At 28.1% G+C, this 19,977-nt stretch overlaps 1 protein-coding gene across 9 annotated transcripts in view; it reads left to right on the forward strand.

Moving 5' to 3' along the window:
- LOC129919842 (rab11 family-interacting protein 3) overlaps nt 1–19,977 on the forward strand; it is a 161,822-nt gene that overhangs the window by 93,389 nt on the left and 48,456 nt on the right. For 6 of the 9 annotated variants that reach the window (XM_056000916.1, XM_056000918.1, XM_056000919.1 and 3 more), the window contains 2 exons: nt 2,550–2,588; nt 7,243–7,357. In XM_056000916.1, coding sequence (XP_055856891.1) covers nt 2,550–2,588; nt 7,243–7,357 — 154 coding nt within the window. The remainder of the gene's footprint in view (nt 1–2,549; nt 2,589–7,242; nt 7,358–19,977) is intronic. The other 3 variants (XM_056000917.1, XM_056000920.1, XM_056000923.1) reach the window with 1 other exon arrangement.

Here is a 19,977-nt window from a genome sequence, read left to right on the forward strand (position 1 = left end):
AAAGACCATAAAATCGTCAAATTGTAATATTTCAAAAAAAAAAAATAAGCTCCACACAAAATTTCAGCCCAATCGGTTAAAAACTGTAGGAGTTATTTGGTCGCCCGATGGGAGCAGAGGATTTTACTATCATCCTGAACTGCACCGCCATTTAAAAAATTTCACATCATTAAAAAATTTTACATTAGCCTATTCTGTTACCTATTAATATAAACTAAACAAACACCAAAAGAAAATAATATATCTTCTTTGTTTTATACGGTGATGAAAATGACGCTCGATTTCGTGTTTTACAAGGAGTTATTACCCCTAAACAGATTTTTTAAAATTTTAAGTCAAATTTTATTTATGTTTCTGTTTTTTAGATGTATACAATTTTTTACGGAAATAAATAATGAATAAAAATATTTTTTTCAAGAATTTTTCCATAAAAAGCTTCATTATTCTTATCAACTTTTACCATAGGAGCCAGTTCATGTACCAAGTCAAGGATTTTATTTTATCTGCAGTAATTGAGCCATTAGATTTGAAAGTGGTAGTGGTATAAGTTCTAAGCAAAGTATTACTGCCAATGGACGAGTGAGTTTCTAAGTTTTAATATTGATACAAAAAAATTCGGTTAAATTTTAGTTTTTGATTTAAAAATTGATAGGTATTATTTTAAAAGAATGCAAAATATGACTCTTTCAAATGTAACGCTCAATTATTTTGAATTCTAAATGAAAAACAAATAAATGCAAATGAAATAAAAATAATTTCTACACCTGATTCAAGTCATATACTTCTACATACAATTCAAGGTGGCCCAATGTCTCAAATTTACTGTTATATCGAAGAGTACCAACGACGAAAATTTCATTCTTTTATAGCAAAATATACACAGTTGTTTTGCTGAGGGAGTAATTTTAAAATTACTCAAAATGGCAAAAAATCTTTGTTTTGATTTTTTTTAAGTTTTTAATATTTTTCTTTGAAAAATCAATTTTTTGAAAACGGGTTCATGGTTTTTGAAATTTAACTTTGTATTCATTTAATTTTTTTTTTTATGTTAGAAGGTATTTTAAAGAAACTATCTTAAATAAGAACGGACAAAAAAAAAATTCTTAAGATTCTCTGTTGTAGAAAAAATTAAAAATCCAGGTCAAAAACATTTAAACAGATATGTGCATTGCCCAATTATTTTGTTTTAAATTTTTACACAAAAAGTTTTAACATTCTAAGATCAACTTCATGCGACGCAGTTGTGGATTTTATCCTTACTTGCATTGTTGTTCAATTCAAATCGTATCAAAAATAATAGGGTCTTTGTTGCAATATTTTTCATTAAGTTTCTAAATAAGTAAGAAGTCTAATTCAATATTTATTTTGCTAATTTTCTAATAAATAAAAAATGATGCTAATTTTCGCATACAAATAAATATTCGTTATTCATTTGACGATGGCTAGTATTATATTTTTATTCAATCCAATACCTACATACGATCCTCAAAATAAAACAAAAAAAATACCAAAATAAATTCCTAAACTCGAATATCTTTACCATTCCGATGAAATCATTAAGGCTAGGCGCACACATGCGATTTTAGTCGCGCGATTATTCAGTCGCAAAAATGGATCACATGGATTTCAATGCCTCTGAACACACATGCTTCCCGCGATTAAAAAATTGAAAATTGTGTCTACAGTCATTGAAATTCTTGTCATCTAATTTGCGACTGAATAATCGCGCGATCAAAATCGCATGTGTGCGCTTAGCCTAAGTCGGAAAGTAACTTACTTAAACAGATAAAGAATGGAATTACTTTATCTCTTAATTTTTTGTTTGTATCTTAAAACATTTTTGACTTTTTTCTGCTCAACAATTCTTCAAAAAAAAAAAAAAAAAAAACGAGTATATTAGATAATCACTCTAAATGTGTGTCAGCAGGGTATCAATCATTAAAATCTTAGATGAATCATAATCTTTTGAATATGTAATTATCTTGACTTTTAATTGCTTTAAATTTATTTTGAAAATCGTTTAACAAAAAAAAAAAAAAACAAAAAAAAAAAATTAATAATTTACTACACAGACAAAAATAAACATTTTTTCAACTCACTATGAATAGAATTTTACTATCGCATTTAGGTAATGTACCTCTTGTGCCAGATTGTTGTGGTCAGTAAGTATAGATATCATAATCGGTCTTTCATTAAAATGTAAACAATTAAATCTGACATAAAGGGGGAGGAGAATATAGTTTTTATTTACGTATGTATGTCATTATTTGGGATTCAAAACTTAATTAAAAAAAAAAAATCATTTATTAAATAAGCAGCATATATTACTACTTTTTTTTACTCAACTATACCTACTATACAATATCTCATTCAAAACACATCTCAACACCTTGTATTAACTCGAAAAATTTGCTTTCTTATCATGCACATAGTATTTGTATTTATCCAATTGTAATTAAAGACACAATAATTTATAATTTACAATTAAAATTAATACAAAATTTTTCTTTTCTAATTTTAATTATAATTTTTTTTATTTTTTTTTCTAGTTCTGGCAGACGCAAGCTTGGTTCAAATGCCTTAGCTAGGTAAGTTGACGCTATATTGCGGTTTTATTATTATAATTTTTTTTTTTTTTCTAACTTTAAAACTTCCGATGATATTCTATTGGTGTAACCATAATAAGTTTTTTTATATAAAAAATAACTGTTTAGTCTTGATTAACTATTCTTGCAACGTTCTTATGCAATATGTGCGAGCACGATTAAAGCCAAGTCAACATATTATTATTATGTGTGTGCGTGAAGAAATAGAAAAAAAAAATAGAAATCAATAAACAAAAACAACAACAAAATACAAACAAAAATAATACGTGTTATGTCGGTTGGTATGGTCGAATAAATTGGTTGCAAATTAATGAACTGCATCATAAAAAAAATAAAACGAAGTCTTTTTGTGTGTAATGCGTTTAGGCCATTAGTTTAGTTTTTCAAATATCATATAAAAAAATTTAATAGAAACGAGTAACTAACTTCTTGTACGTATGGTTGTATGAACTAATATAATTTATATGTTATTTTAGACATAATTTCTGGCAAGTTTTTTTTATGCAAGATACCTTGATTAAACCGTTAGTTAGGTGCGGACTGGATTTTAAACGAATTAATTAGCAAATATTATTTCATAAAATATAAATATTGAGTGGGTTACGTTTAACGTTGGTTCTTTCTTAATTTTAATTTGCAACATAAGCACTTTTATAAAGGCATCTTTCGGATTTGCAAATAAAAATAATACTTAAGAATACCAGTAGACATAATTTTAAGCTTTTAAAGTCTTATTTTGTGAAATAAAAAAGCCATCCAAAAATTTCAAATTAAAAAAAAAATTATATAGGTATAAAAACTCAACTAAACTGAGTTATATTAACGACAAATGTCTCTAAGACGACTCATCTTCTTTAAGAAATTCAAAAAAATTTTTTTTTTTTTCAAAATTAAGAGGATGAGTAATTTCCGGTTTGCTTGAAAAAATAAGTTTGCAAATTAAATATATTTGCTTATGGAAAATTATTGCAAAAGCAACTCATCTGACTTAACCTTAGGTATGTTTTGGTGTTTTGTCCCCATGGAGCTCATTAAATGACAAAACGTCGACATTTAGTCATCTTGTCAATACAAACATTTTGTTTATGTGGTGTAACGAACTGTTACACTCCGCATTCCGATAGCGATTTAACCCCCAACCAAAAGTGTACTATTAATCAATTATCTCGCACTCTGGGCTTACAATGCAAATAACCGCTCAACATAACTAACAAACATTCCAAGAGTCCCTAACCCATGGACTCAAATTGTACAGTAAAACTTAACAATCTTTCGACCAAAGTGTGCCGTCTAAGTAAAATCAATGCTTAAAATGAGAAGCTTACTAGTGTATAGCAACAATATTTTGTGAAGTTATTAATTTAATTACTTTCTGGATCAGTTTTTCAAAAATCCCGAGTTCAAGCCATATCGCATAAATTGCGCCGGACGATGAATCCCGTCTTCAAAGAATTGTTGCTCTCGGCCATTCCATTTGAACTTTTAATACATTTTCATGCTTCATATCGAGTTTATCTCGTTGAAGAAGCAATATTTCTTCTTGAAACTTATTGGTGGAGTCTTAAGGGCTCATGATAAAGTTGATGTTCAAGAAGTTTCACGAAAAACGTATTCAAAGTAGCTCTTTAACCGTGAATCAACTTTAATGATTTTGTTGAAGATCACCATTTGTGCCTGAAAAAAGTCTTATCTCATTTAGTATCTACAAAAAAAACACTCGAGTTTTCTCGCACCAAGCTGCTACTTTAGCTTAGAAAACAGTTTTTTTTTTTCGAAAACGAATTTATATTAAGCCTTGGGGAAATAAGTCGTGAAGTGAATCCATACAGTTTTTTTTTTTTTTTTTGTCACCCGTGAACATTCCTGTGAAATTTCGTAGTGAAAAAAAAAAAAATTGGAGAGAATCTCTTTCACTCGTGAATCAACTCTTCTCATATATTTTTGAAAACAATTTTTTTGAAAATTGAAAACAAACAAAAATTCACGACTTGCTTCACAAGGCTTTAGTGTTCATGAAAATTTGCTTTAAAAATCGTTTCCTATCTCATCTCTCAATTCTACCGATTTTGAAAGATATACATACATTTAAATATTATGCATTTATTTTATAAAACAAGCTTTATGTCATAGTTCGTTCCAAATTCTTAAAGTTGTGTTTGAAATTAAAAAAAAAAATAATAATATTATTATTCTTACCTGGGAAATTTTCATCAAACTATGCATTTTATTTTACAAAAACTGTTGAAAATTTGACTTAAAGAATTTATTTTGTTTTTCCCTTTTTTTTAATTTCCTTTTAAGATTTTCTTTTCCCTCTTAGTAAACGAAATAACTTAATTTCCAATTTTCTTTTAAATCAGTTCCTAAATGCATTGCCCCTTGAAACGTATTCGTATCAAACATGCAATTAATAGCTTTCATTCCTTTAAAATTAATTGAGTTATTAATAAAAAAAACTTCTTCTTTTATAAGTTGCAGCGAGGGTCATTCTTTTTAGGTTTATTCGAGGGTGTCATCGCTGTTATTTGTTTCAATTCTCAAATGAATATGTTCGTAAAACAATTTAAAAACTCCCACAACATAAAGCTTAATAAAAGGCGGCAAAAAGATTTTGTTTAAACTTTTCTATTTGTTTTTTAAATTATATTACATCGTAAGTAGGAGCTTTCATATACCTACTACAAAAATAACATGCACCTATTAATAAGAATGAAATTTAAATGATTAAACTGCGGATGAAATTTCGACATTGCGGATAGCTTTACCATACAAACAGACACACATCGTCAGATTGAACAAAGTTGTTTGTTTTATTTTATCTTTTAAATCTCGTTAAAAACGTACTAGAACAAACTGCTTGAAAATGTTTGTTAGTTAAAAACGTACTAGAATGAACTGCTTGAAATGGTTTATGTATTTGCTGTTTTCAACAGCTGGTTTATATCACAACTACTATAATTTGTTTTATCCGGTTAAAGTCTAAAATACGGTTATGGTACGAGTCTTCACTATTGCATTCTAGTAGTCTATCCTCGAACCAAATATTCATAGTGCTTACAATCAATTCACAATAGAGAAATAAAACTATCATTCACAATTATTAAATAATTTTTGGAGTTTTATATTGGTGTTATTACACTCATTACCTGCAAAATAAGTTCAATTAAAAAAAATTAAACAATAACTTTGGTAAACTGAACTTTCATATATTTTAGGTTGTCTTAATGAAAACTTTACAGAGGTTAAGATTCATCTGTTTTCTGTAATTTGTTTAAGAATTTAAAAATGCTTTTTTTTTTTGAAAATCTGTGACATAGGTACATATGAGTTTTCGTCTTATTTAAGCGGAATCTTGAATAAAAAGAAAACTTATTGAGATACAAGATCGAAATTTTCTTTTTTCACTTCAGTCTAGAGTATACCTAAGTAAAAAAGTATAAAAAAGTAAACGAAACATAAAAAATTCATAAAAATCATAACAAAAATGAATAAATAACTTATTTTGTTGGTATTTCAGTAAAAAGTTAATTATTAGCATGTTATTGCCATATGGTCAAGTCTCCCTTAAAAAAATGGTTCAAGTCTCCCACTCACGTTTTTTCACAATTAATAATAAATAACTTTTGTTAAACACAAGATAGCTTAAATTTTTTTTAATATTGACAAAGTTGAATAAAATTTGTATGAGTAAATGTTAACTATTTTTACTTCTAACTTTAACTAAACTTTTTATCTTGAAAACAAAAATAAAAAAAAAGTTGACTTTTTGAGCCAAAAAACATACATTCTCATTCACCACCCAAAAGTCAATGGAATATCTGGAATTATTTTTGTGTGCAAGTAGAACATCATTAGATGCAACTTTTGAGTATACTCATGAATGATTTGAGTAATATTTGCGTGAGTTATTTAGAGTGGCTCATGTCTCCTATATGGTCAAGTCTCCCGGTTTCCCCCTACTTCAAATTTCTTCAAAAAAAAATTTTTAGAATTTTTGATTTTTTTTTTTTTTTGATTTTGAAAGCAGAATTTTAAGCTTACTTTTATTACCAAAACCTTGAATATTTTGAGCTTTAAAATTATGAAAAGCTACAATTACTGGCAAAAGAAAAGAAAAATGAAAAGTTCTTCTTTCAAAATGTCTCCACTGGGGTCTAAACTTAAAATTGAAATAAAAAATGACTGGATGGAAACTGCAAATAAAATTTTGCCCAACAAATAAGCATTAGCTACAATTTTGGACATCAAAAAAAATTTTTATTTCGTCCGCAAACTTTAGTCTTATTTTAGTGGAATTTTGAAATAAATAAAAAAAAATTTAGAGGTCAGCCAAACATATTGTTTTTAACAATTTCAGATTTTGTCCGCTAAATTCAGACTTATTTTGCCAGAAAAACCAATACAAAACAAAACAAAATTTAAAAAATTATGGCTTTCTGTTTGCAAAATAAATAATGAACATTCTTTTTTTTTTTTAAATAACTGCGCTCTTCAGTTCACGTTAAGAATTGTTTTGTTACAAAAAAATTTAAATTTTTAATATTTTCAATTAACCTATTATTTTTTTTTCAATTAACAATGAATTAAATCATTTTTATTTTAAATTTTATATATATTTTAAATTATCCACCTTCAGTCATCTTTACAGATCGTCGAGTTTTAACTCATCAGGTAGGAGCTCAAACTGTGATACAACTGAAGACATGTACAGCGATGTTAGTCTAGAAGACGTCCAAGATTTAAGTCATAAGGTAAGTTTTTAAACAAAAATTTAATATTTATTTAAAAGACTTTTTTCAGTTTAAAACCGAAAATCATAAAACGAAAAAATATTAGTTGTAACTTTTTCAAGCTTTGGAAAAAAAAAAAAATTAAATTGGTGTAACTCAAATTGTACTATAGCTAAGTTTCTGAAACTGTCTAAACTTTCAAAGCTTTTCAAAGTTTGTTCCCTTAAGCAACGCCAAGTTTTTTTTAACATTAAAATTCACATTCAAACAAACTTTTTTTTATCTCCATGAAATACTCGGAAGATTTATATCATTACAATTAATCTTTCTCACTCGCCTCTAAAGTCAAAAACACTGTCAGTAATTAATTCAAAAATGTCCAAATCTAAAATCAATTGCAATTTCATTGTAACGATATACCAAAGCCAATAGCAATTGAAATAGCAAAAGGCTTTGCATTTTTGTATTTGCTAATTAATAGTCTTTGCGAGGCCAATTTCTTGGATTCCCAAGTAAGCGCGGCATTATTATTTTTTTTTTTTTGCTTTAAATAAATTTATTCAAGAGTAAAAGTGTTGAACATTCCCATTATACTTATATCTTCTATGGATTGTCTATCGTATAGTGAGTGATACGATGATACCTGTTTCTTATTTTTGTTTTTACTTATACTTTCCTTCCAACATGCGACCTTGCGGCAGGTTTCATTCATCTCTGGAATTAGACATGCCAAACCAAGTCGAGATTCCTTATACGTAGTTTATGCATCTTGAGACTCTTGGTGTCTTGGGTATTGGCGGTGTGGCGGCATGATATCGTTGGTTTCTTTCGATGTCAGTTTATTTATCCACTAAAACGACGAGCGAAACACTCTCCCTTTGTGTGTGATGTGAGTGGCATTTATTGTATGGATTTGTGGTTAAATTGAATCGTTTGGTTTCTTGGTCTATGAACTTCATCGGCATCAGTTATCCATGTTTTAAGTGCAACTTCTATATACACTCAATATATTGCCAATATCCGATATACTTACTTTTTTTTAAGACTTGGGCTTTGAGATTTGAACACGGTTTTGTTGCACTGGGGGCTTTCTTTTTCATGGCCCGGGGATTACCGATGTTTGTGAGTTTTTACTTTAAGGCTCAATGGGTCTTAGAGTTACTTAAAAAAGGTATATATGGTAATAATTGTGACTTTGGTGTTGTTACTATTTTTGATGTAGTTTAATTGGATTTCTTTTGAGAAATTGTTTTTTATTATTCATTGTGACTGTTATGAGTTAATAAGTTTAGATTTTAGACGTTTAAAGAGATGTAAAGAGACTCAACAACATTTATGCTAGAAGTTGTTGCAAGTTTGATGTCCGCAGGTCTTTTCCAATATGCTATAAATTTTAATTTATGATTCATATAAAATTTATATTTGAGGTTTGCTTAATATTTTCGATTTATGAACACGAGGTATAAAAACTGCAAACAATTAACGTAGTGATAGCTTTCTTAAAAAAAAAAAAATCATGTGTGCAATTCACACGTGGTAGAAGTGAAACCTTAAAAAATAATTTTTCTTGCAAACAAAAAATAGAAAAAATCTACCTATTTTTATTCTATCACCTTCAAATCCATGTTTTTTATATGACAACCTATATAAATCTTATATCATCTGAAAGCTAAGCTCAAAATATATATATCGATCAGTTCTATGAGACATCTACAAAAAGAGCTAGAATTTTTTGAACTCGATCAATTTCCATCAAAAAAAGCAAAAAAACACGTATTTTTATCTTCTCACGCTATTAAATCCATTTTTTCCCTAACAACCTATACAAATTTTTACACCATCTAAAAGCTTATTGTCTAAGCTCAAAATATATATATCGATCAGGTGTATGAGACATCTACAAAAAGAGCTAGAATTTTTTAAACTCGATGAAATTTCATCTAAAAAGCAAAAAAAACATTTATTTTTATGTTCTCATGCTTTAAATCAATTTTTTTGTTTGACAACCTATAAAAAATTTTATACCATGTGAAAGCTTATTGTTTCACCTTGTATAATGATGCATAAATCTTATTTCAAAGATGTCTACAAGAGAAGTTAGAATTTTTTAAAGTCAACCATGTCGAATTTCCAGACTGAGATTACGGTACTTCCTACACTGATAGCTGGTCATCGCCAACAGATCTCCACAGGTGTTTTGAGGTATTTTTAAATTTTTTTCAATTTAAGATTGTGTAACTTGTAGAGCACATAACGTTATGTGTGATATATCAAATAAAAGGTTATGTTAGCAGCATGCGTATTAAAGTTAAATCAAATTTGTATGTGCACTAGATCAAAAGATATAACGTGTGTTGGAAAAGAACATCTTTTTACCGTTATCTCCGAATTTTGAATATGAAATTAATTGAAATTTTGTACAATAATATATTATTTAATTACCTATCTACAGTACAAATTTCATTCATCTATCTATTAAAACAAAAAAGTTATAACAAGTTGAAGTCGTGTCGCGTTTTCGTTTCATTTTGTTTCAAATCACTACGATACTAAAGAAGTTTTCACTTCAAAAATCAGTTTTTGTAAATAAAAATTTGCAAACATTTTTCAAAAAAAAATTCGTTATGCTGCTCTGAAGAAATTTTTCATCCACATACATACATATTTTAACATATTTTCAAGAAAATTCGTTTTGAAAAAAAATGATTTGAAACAAATATTTATGAAAATGCAGTTTCATGCAGCTTCTTTGAGAAAAACAATATAATTTCAATCTACAAACTATGTACATTAGGGGGGCTAAAAAAAAATCGAATATATTTTTCTTGATACTTCGAAAAATCGACTGCTAGACACCTCTAGAACTGGAGTATGTATGCATACTGGTCACAAAAAAAAAAAAACGATTCAACTCAGTGGGCATTAGGGTTTGGATGTCTTCGAAACTGTTAAAGCAATCGATTTAATACCAATTACCTTTTTTTGTGTAAAATGTTTGACCTCCTACAATTTGATATTAATGAATAGTGAATTAGAAAATTTAAAAAAAGTTAAAAATGTTTTTATAAATTTTTAACTTCGATCTCGGATATCTTTCAAGTGGTTAGATTAGTGAAAAAAGTACCCAAGACCTTTTTGTGGGGCAATCTGTTTCCAACACGATTATGTCTTGTCTGTTTGATTACTATAATTTTTAAATTTGTTAAAAATTAGAAATAAAAAACGAATTTTCAATGATTTTCTCAAACTTTGGACCTCGAATATCTTTTAAACGTTTAGATAAACGAAAAAAATGTCCGGAATCTTTTTAGTAGAGCGTTCAATTTTCTGCAATTTCTATATAAAGAAATTTGATAAAAAGTCGATTCATAAAAAAATGTTTATTTTTTAATATGAGATTGATGTAAAAATGGAAAACTGTCGTTTTTTCTTTTTTTTTATTATAAAAAGTATCCCACATTTAGCACCACATACGAAAACAAGAGTCTTTGTGGCCTAAAACTTATGACGTTATTTTCTCGTTGTCGCTTCGTTTTAGAGTTATAACAATGTGAACACTGAATCTGTTTCACAATAATTTTCTTTTCACCTAACTGTGGTTTTTTTTTTTTCAAGTAAAAAATAATTTTTAAGTTGTTTTTATTTGTATACTTTTTTTGGCTTATTCCATTTAGAAAATATTTAATAGGTGGTAGTTTACTCTAGTGTCTCATTGTAAAAAGCCACTGAATTTTCAATTGAGGTGGATCACTGTGGCGAATACGTAACATTTTTTTTTTTTATAGAATATCTTTAAGAAAATTTAAATACTTTTAACGGATGACGGCCACAAATTGATCGTTATATTTCAAATTTTCCAATCGTTTGAATTATGTCTAATAATAATGTTTTTAAAATTTTACATAAAAGGTGTAAAAATAATAAAAAAAAAAAACAGATTTGAATTGTTCTATTTATCTAATAAAAACCGGAAGTTAGATATTTAATTTATACATATTTATACCAAAAGAATTTACCTTTATTGGTATTAATTTTTGTGTTAAAACAATTTAACTAAAAATTAAATTTTTATTTTTAGAAACAATACTTTTTCTTAAACTTTGATCGGTTGCAAACAAAAAATAGATATTTTGAGATTAAAGAAATAAAACTTTTTTTAAATTATCAAACCTGTACCAAATCGTAATTTGAAGAGCAAACTAAGATAATGCAACTGTCAGAAGGACCTCAAATGTGCCCTTAAAAATTATTCAAAATTCATGAGTGGCTTCTTCGATAACAAAATTAATATGAGTGCTTCTTAAACAAAAATGGATAGTCTCTGTATAAAACCGGAAACGACAGCTAGCTAAACGGTCGCCGTGTTTGTTTTTTAATGAGAACTCACAATCAGAAAATCATTTAATATTTATAAAAATATTACTGTCAACATGTACGTTAACTGCACTTTAATGCATATCAATATGCCTTTTGCCTATTATAAATGCACATTTACAACACATCATACAAAACTCAGCTTAAGCTATTACCATTTTAAACGCATTCATATGAGACTCAAGAACAAAAAAAAATACACTCCCCAGATGGGCATAGAAACCCCAGGTGGTGTCAATATAATATTTACTTGGGGCGTGCGTCAGCATTGTGCATAAATTTTCTTCACGCATTGTACTGAATAAAAAAAAAAATATCAGTAGAATAGCAGCAACTAACTGTTTGAGCCTTTTTTGTTTGTATATATAGAAACACCCACCCTTTTTTAAGGCCACTATCTAAAGAAAAAACTATTATTCTTTGTTGATCTAATTTAAATTTTCTTCGACACAAATATTTAAATACTTAAAGAATACAACAACGACGAAAATGGACGCGTATATAAACTAATTAACTGTTGTTGTATTTTTTTCTCTTTTTGATACTTTATGTGCATCAGACCGTTGATGAAATTGAAACTTAAGTCTTGCGTATGTTGGCGTTCTTCTTCTTTCCGGAGCGAATAAAAATCTTAAATGTTTTTTTGTAAAATTATCTACATAAAACGTTATGTCAGGGGAGAAAACGGTCTCAAAGCCGTTTAGAAAATAAACAATAAACAAAGCGGATTACAGTTTTTTTTTTTTTCTTATTTCCTTTGCTTAACTCATTTTGTTTAAGAAAAAAATATTTTATATAAAATACACTTAAAGAGTTGAGCATTTATATTTGCATGCTGCACCTAATTTCATCAACCACCTGCATCCTCCTACCTGGAATTGAATTTGGAAAAATAATCAGTGCAGCAAAGCCACATGTGTCGCGCCACCCATTTTGCAAAAACCAAAACAAATAAAAAACTGAAGATCGAGGGATTTTTTTTTTCTTGAGCAAATTATGTCAAATTCGATGTTGTTTACTGCCCACATGATATGGCTACGAGTATATTAGAGCCAGACCAACCCAAACTAATTTGGTTACAGGAAACAAATTAACATTCGATTGAAAAAAAAAAACAGATTTTTTAAAAAATCTGCAGAGTAATAGAAAAAAACTGCAAAAAATTTAATTTAAACTAAAATGACATCAACACAACTACTGGGTCTGTACTTAACCACGCAACACATGCAAGAACATAAATTAATAACTTCTTCGCCAAACTGAACTGGTTAAACACTCAGCAATGAAGGCAGAAGGGGTTTTGTATTTTTAAATTTTTTTTCAAGGAACGAATAAGGTGAATTGTGCCAAGCTTCAAAAATGGCAAAAATTCAAACTTGAGATAGCAGATTCCATTAATTTCAAGAATTTTTCACTTCCACAATAATGTTACCATTCATGTATCAACTTGGAAAGATTATTTTTATAAAAAATGATTTTTACAATTTCTATAAAGAAATACAAAAAAAGGTTACGTATACGCCACAGTGACCCGCAAATTATTCGATTTGTTGATCTTATTCTCTTATATTGACTTGAATAAATTCACCTTCTTGTAAGCAAAAAAACAAGCCCACCTGAGGTGAATTGAAGTAAGTTAAAGGCACGTCACACAATACCACCTCCTACGTTACGAGAATAACATCTACTTATAGTAAAGGCGGTAGGTTTTTCTGCATTGGCACTCTGCAAAGGTATTCATTTTGATAATTTTGTTGTTTCTAGTTTTTTGTATACAAGTTTTTTCTTATATTTTGACAATGATACCTACTTGTGTATATCTTTTTCAGAAAAAAAAAGAATAATGTGTGACTTCTCCATTTTTGTGTTTTTATGTCGCACACTGCATAGACAAAACGTGTTTTACATACAAAAAAAGAACAAAAATACAAGAGATATCTAAGACTTCTGCATCTAGTCAGTACCCCAGTAAGTTGTTGAAGTGTGTTTAACTATCTCGTAGGACTGTAGGAGCACATTCGCTAGAGATCAGGTTACGCAACAATTATTAAAAAAAAAACTAAAATGCACAAAAAGGGTCGTATGTTCTTGCATTTGACTGTTGAAATTATTTCTATATTTGGTTTGAATTTAATACTTCACGAGAGTTATAGAATTCATTTAATTTAAAGGCCTTATTAGTAGCAAGTACTAAATTGCAAACTAGTTTTTTTGTTTTTTTTTACAATGCTTTTTATGATTTGCTTCTAGAGTGTATTTAAATGCAAAATATTTAATACTTTGCATTAAAAGAAAATTTTATTGCAAGTAAAAAATTTCTGCATTGAAAAAAAAAAAATTCAAAGCATTAAAATTTTTTTTTTTTAATATTCGCCGAATTTCTTAAAATTTTGGTTATTACGTCCATTATTACCTATAGTTGAAATGGCTGAATACCTACAATAATTGTAAAAATTCTGCAAATATTTAAAAAAAAAAATTATTTAATACACACTTTTGAATTGAATTATTTTTTAATGCAGAAAATTGTATATTTGGCAATAATTATTTTTTATTGCAAAATATTTTTATTTGCAATACAAATTATATTTTAACTGCAAATATTTTTCAGTTGCAATAACATTTTTTTTAATGCAATTTTTTTTTCAGTTACAATAAATATTTTTGAAATGAAAACTTCTTTAGTATCCTAGTGATTTGAAACAAGATGAAACGAAAACTTGTTATAACTTTTTTGTTTTAATAGATAGATAAATGAAATTTGTACTGTAGATAGGTAATTAAATAAACTATAAATGTACAAAATTTCAATTAATTTCATATTTAAAATTCTGAGATAACGGTAAAAAGATGTTCTTTTTATACAAACGTTATATCTTTTGATGTAGTGCACATACAAAGGACCCCGCACAATTTGTATGGGAAGTGGCCCTCGGTGAAATTGTCTGAAATTTTAGTATGTTGTTCTCTTGAACCCCCTGATCAAAAGTCGATATGGGCAGAAAGTCGAAAAATGGACAGTTTTTAAGATAACGGGTTTTTTCTGATGAGTACCTCAAACCTTTTATAAGGGATAGTAAATCTCTATATTATGTTTTGAGTCATTTTTTAGTGAAATTCATAAGTTTTTAGGGTCGCTGAATCCAAATCCGAAGTCTGTTTTGCCTCATCATGTCAGGTTTTCAAGATAACCTCAAAAAATGTCACAGCCTCGAATTTTTTTTTTTTTTGATCTGGGAGTGCGACTATATGTTATATATGTTTTTTGGGTCGCTGAAACCAGATTCGAAGTCTATTTTGTCCTATCGCGTCAGGTTTTCGAGATAACCTCAAAAAATATGTTCGTTAGTTTTTTGAGGTTATCTCAAAAACTCGAAGTGATAGGACAAAATAGACTTCGAATCTGGTTTCAGCGACCTAGAAAACATGTAATTAACATAGTCGAACTCCCAGATCAAACAAAAAAATTTTTTTGAGGCTTTGACATTTTTTGAGGTTATCTTGAAAACCTGACGTGATTAGGCAAAATAGACTTCGGATTTGGATTCAGCGACCCTAAAAACCTAAAAGAGACACTAAAAAATTACGCAAAACACAATATAGAGAGTTACTATCCCTTATAAAAGGTTTGAGATAGTCATCAGAAAAAACCCGTTATCTTAAAAACTGTCCATTTTTCGACTTTCTGCCTATATCGACTTTTGATCAGGGGGTTCAAGAGAACAACATACTAAAATTTCAGACAATTTCACCGAGGGCCACTTCCCATACAAATTGTGCGGGGTCCTTTGATTTAACTTTAATACGCGTTTTTTCGCTTTTTTTGATGGAAATCGATCGAGTTGAAAAAATTCTAGTTCTTTTTGTAGATGATTCATAGAACTGATTGATAAATACCTATATATTGAGCTTAGACAATAAGCTTTCAGGTGGTATAAAATTTTTTACAGTTTGTTAGGGAAAAAATGCATTTAATAGTGTGAGAAGATAAAATTACGTGTTTTTTTCGCTTTTTTTTATGAAAGTGATTGTTTTCAATAAATTATTTTTATACTTTTTGCGCATTATAAAAATTTTAGTATGGCTTTATTCTTTAGGAAAATTTTGTAAGCTTTTAATGGTTTAATTTTTTTTTTTAATGATTTTTTAAGGTTTCACTTCAACCACGTGTGAATTGCACACATGATTTTTTTTTTTTTTAATTTGTATTTTTACAACTCTGGTCGAAAGTGTAAGTGTACGTAATGTCTGAAATATTTTAGAATAACTATTATATTTTGTCTAGAAATATAAAAAAAAAAACTCTAGCTTGCCTCGAATCTATAACTTACCTTTAAAATAAAGTAATTGCAAAAAAAACTTAATTTAAGTTAAGTCTTCAGTTAAGACATGGTCCCATGAGGAATTCTAAGTAAGCTCGTGAGCATATTTTTAAACTCATGCGAGAGCCATACATTTATTTACACAAAATAACAATACTTTGTATGAATGCATTGTTTTGCTCAGCAGTAGGTTGTGCAAGTTGTCATCAGCTTCAAAATTTAACTTTTATATACGACTTATGGGTTCTTATCGAGAGATGACAGTTAATTTCTATTTATGTTAAAAACCATACATAAATTTAGTTTCTTATAATTTTTTTTTTAGATATTAAAAATATTTGTAAAATCGATATGATGACAAAAATGGTTCTTCAGCTGGTATCCTCAATAACAGCGCAAGAAAAAAAAAAAAAAAAAATTAGTACAATTTTTACCAATCGTGAAATACAATTTCTTAAAAAATAGAACTATACTGCCGTACTAAGCAAAAAGGGCGCATGAGCCAAAATTCCAAAATTGAGTTAAGGACATATTTGACATCCTGAAACAATTCCTCATTTATAAGTTAACTAAAAACAGCGCATTTTCAATTCCAAGTGGCTCAAAATAGTCAATGAAGATGAGCACAACGATATTACTCCGCTGTATTCCTCAATAGAAAAATGCATTTATTACTAACTTTAAAAATTAAAAAAAAAAAAAATAGATACGCATTTGGGAAGCTTGAACAATATATGTATAATTATTGTGTAAACTAAAAATTATAATTTTCCTACTACAAGTTGCTTAAAATCATTTTTGAAAATGAGCACATTTACAATTCTCAACCTTTTCCCTTATCAGTAAAATGCATTTATCTCAAAACTACAAAAATGGATATGCGCCCTTTTTGCTTAGCACGGCAGTATAGTTCTGTTTTTTAAATAATATCTCCACGAAATTAGGCAACAAAAAAATAAGGAGCAAAAGAAAAAAATTAAAAAAAAGGACCCAATTCAAATTATGCTTCAATGAAATCAAACCATAACTAAGTTCAAAAAATGACCCAAAAAAAAAATTGAAATAAGACCCCAACTTTTTTTGATTTTTTGAAGTGAAAACTTCTTTAGTATCGTAGTGATTTGAAACAAGATGAAACGAAAACGCGACACGACTTCAACTTGTTATATCTTTTTTGTTTTAATAGATAGATGAATGAAATTTGTACTGTAGATAGGTAATTAAATAAATTATAATTTTACAAAATTTCAATTAATTTCATATTCAAAATTCGGAGATAACGGTAAAAAGATGTTCTTTTCCAACACACGTTATATCTTTTGATCTAGTGCACATACAAATTTGTTTTAACTTTAATACGCATGCTGATAACATAACCTTTTATTTGATATATCAGACATAACGGTACGTGCTCTACAAGTTACACAATCTTAAATTGAAAAATACCTCAAAACACCACCTGTGGAGATCTGTTGGCGATGACCAGATACCAGTGTAGGAAGTACTGTAATCTCAGTCTGGAAATTCGACATGGTTGACTTTAAAAAATTCTAACTTCTCTTGTAGACATCTTTGAAATAAGATTTATGCATCATTATACAAGGTGAAACAATTAGCTTTCACATGGTATAAAATTTTTTATAGGTTGTCAAACAAAAAAATTGAATTAACAGCATGAGAACATAAAAATAAATGTTTTTTTTTCTTTTTTTGATTAAATTTCATCGAGTTTAAAAAATTCTAGCTCTTTTTGTAGATGTCTCATAGGCTTGATCGATATATATATTTTGAGCTAAGACAATAAGGTTTCAGATGGTGTAGGTTGTTATAGGTTGTTAGGGAAGAAAATGGATTTAATAGCGTGAGAAGAAGAATACGCGTTTTTCGCTTTTCTTGATGGAAATTGATCGAGTTCAAAAAATTCTACCTCTTTTTGTAGATGTCTCATAGACCTGATCTATATATATATTTTGAGCTTAGACAATAAGCTTTCAGATGATATAAAATTTATATAGGTTGTCATATAAAAAACATGGATTTGAAGGTGATAGAATAAAAATAGGTAGATTTTTTCTATTTTTTGCAAGAAAAATGATTTTTTAAGGTTTCACTTCTACCACGTGTGAATTGCACACATGATTTTTTTTTATCACCCCAAACAAAGATGACGGAAGTTTTAAAATTATTCCTCAAGGATGTTGCGAACAGTTGTTGGTTAAAATTATACATAAAATATAATGTTTTGACGAGATGAAATTCATATTCAATTCTTAATTGTAAAGATCGTGAGGGGCCTTAAACGTTTTTTTAAAATGAAAAAAAAAAAAAAATAAATTGCACGACTGGGGTCGCACGTACTTGCTCTTATGCTTAAAGTAACTATAATGTTAAAGCTTTTTATTCAAGAAATTTAAAATTTGATATTTTGAAGAAATTTCAAAAGTAGTATACAAAAATTAAGGGCCGGTTTGTTGACACTCGATTTTCTTTTAATCAAGGATTATTCTATACAAAAATCCTTGATTAAAAGATAATCGAGTGTGAACAAACCGGGGCTAAATCTGTTTTTATAATCAATTAAACTCCGTTTTAATATATCTTAAAAAAAAAACTAATATGCCATTTTATTTCTTGAATAAAAAGGTATTTTTAGAAAAAAATTTTCGAAAATTGTAGGAGCCGTTTTAAAAAAAAATAATTTTTTATATATAAAATTTTGTTAATATTTTTCAAAAAAAAAGTTTGTATGCCATTTTGAAGAAATAATTAATTTACACATAAAAACTCAATTTCAAATTTTTCATTGATCCGTTTTCAAAAAATTGATTTTTCAAAAAAAAAATTGAAATATTTTTTAAAAAACCAAAAATGCATTTTTTGAAAATTTTCTAAAATTTTAATATTATTTTTACTTACACACTTTTGTATACAAATTTTCATTTAAATCGGGTTAATGTTGTACGAGATATTCAGAAACGAAAAAAACCGTTCTATGACAGGTACCGTTAATAACGGTACAAAAAATATTTTTTTTATTTAAAAAGTTGGCTCTTATGTGTTGTACTACACACAAAAATTTTAATCAAAATCGTTAGAGCCGTTTTTGAAAAAAATTAACTTTTCTATTTCCGTTATATGGCAGGTACCGTTAGTTTTGGTCATAAAAAAAAAATTTCAATTTCCCCTCTAGGGAATCACCAAAAACTGTTAACTACCAAGTTTGAAGAAAATCACTTCACTCGTTTAGGCTGCAGCTCCAGATAGAGACAGACACACAGACAGACAGACAGAATTGCCGGACCCACTTTTTTGGCATTCTCCATCATCGTAATGTCATGTAAAATTGTTATCTCGAGTTCGATTTTTTTTACGAATCCTAAACTTGCCCTATACCTAGTACCTATATCGCAAGTAAAAATTAGTGTTGGGGTCTTATTTCATAATAAAATTATGCCCAAAAAAAATTAAATAGGGCCCCAAAAAATTAACTAAGCGCCCAAAATTTGAGAAATTTCTTTGTTGTTGTTTTGTGTGCATATTTTTTGGCCCTATTTAATTTTTTTTTTTCTTGGAGTCTTATTTTCTGGGGCATTTGTGGAGCAGTTGTTCAAAATTTTGTTTTTCAGAATCCTGGTTATTGATGAATTGTAAACCTTTATTAGAAATCACATAAGTTAAATTTACTTACATATATTAAATTTCTATTTCAATAGAGACATTTAATCTTAAAAATATATGACCCCCAACTACTCGTAAGTAAATGTCAACAAATCTATGTTTTAACATTCTTTGTTTAAAATAAAAATTCTTTATCAAAAATTTATGAGAAAAAAAATCAATCTTTTCGTTAATTAAATTGAATTCTATAGTTTTATTCTGGGGCAATAAAAATAAATCAAGTTCGCCACCTACTTGGCACATTTTTCTGTGTGTGACGTTGAAACA

Source organism: Episyrphus balteatus, chromosome 4 (assembly GCF_945859705.1).
Source record: "Episyrphus balteatus chromosome 4, idEpiBalt1.1, whole genome shotgun sequence".
Taxonomy (NCBI): Eukaryota; Metazoa; Arthropoda; class Insecta; order Diptera; family Syrphidae; genus Episyrphus; species Episyrphus balteatus.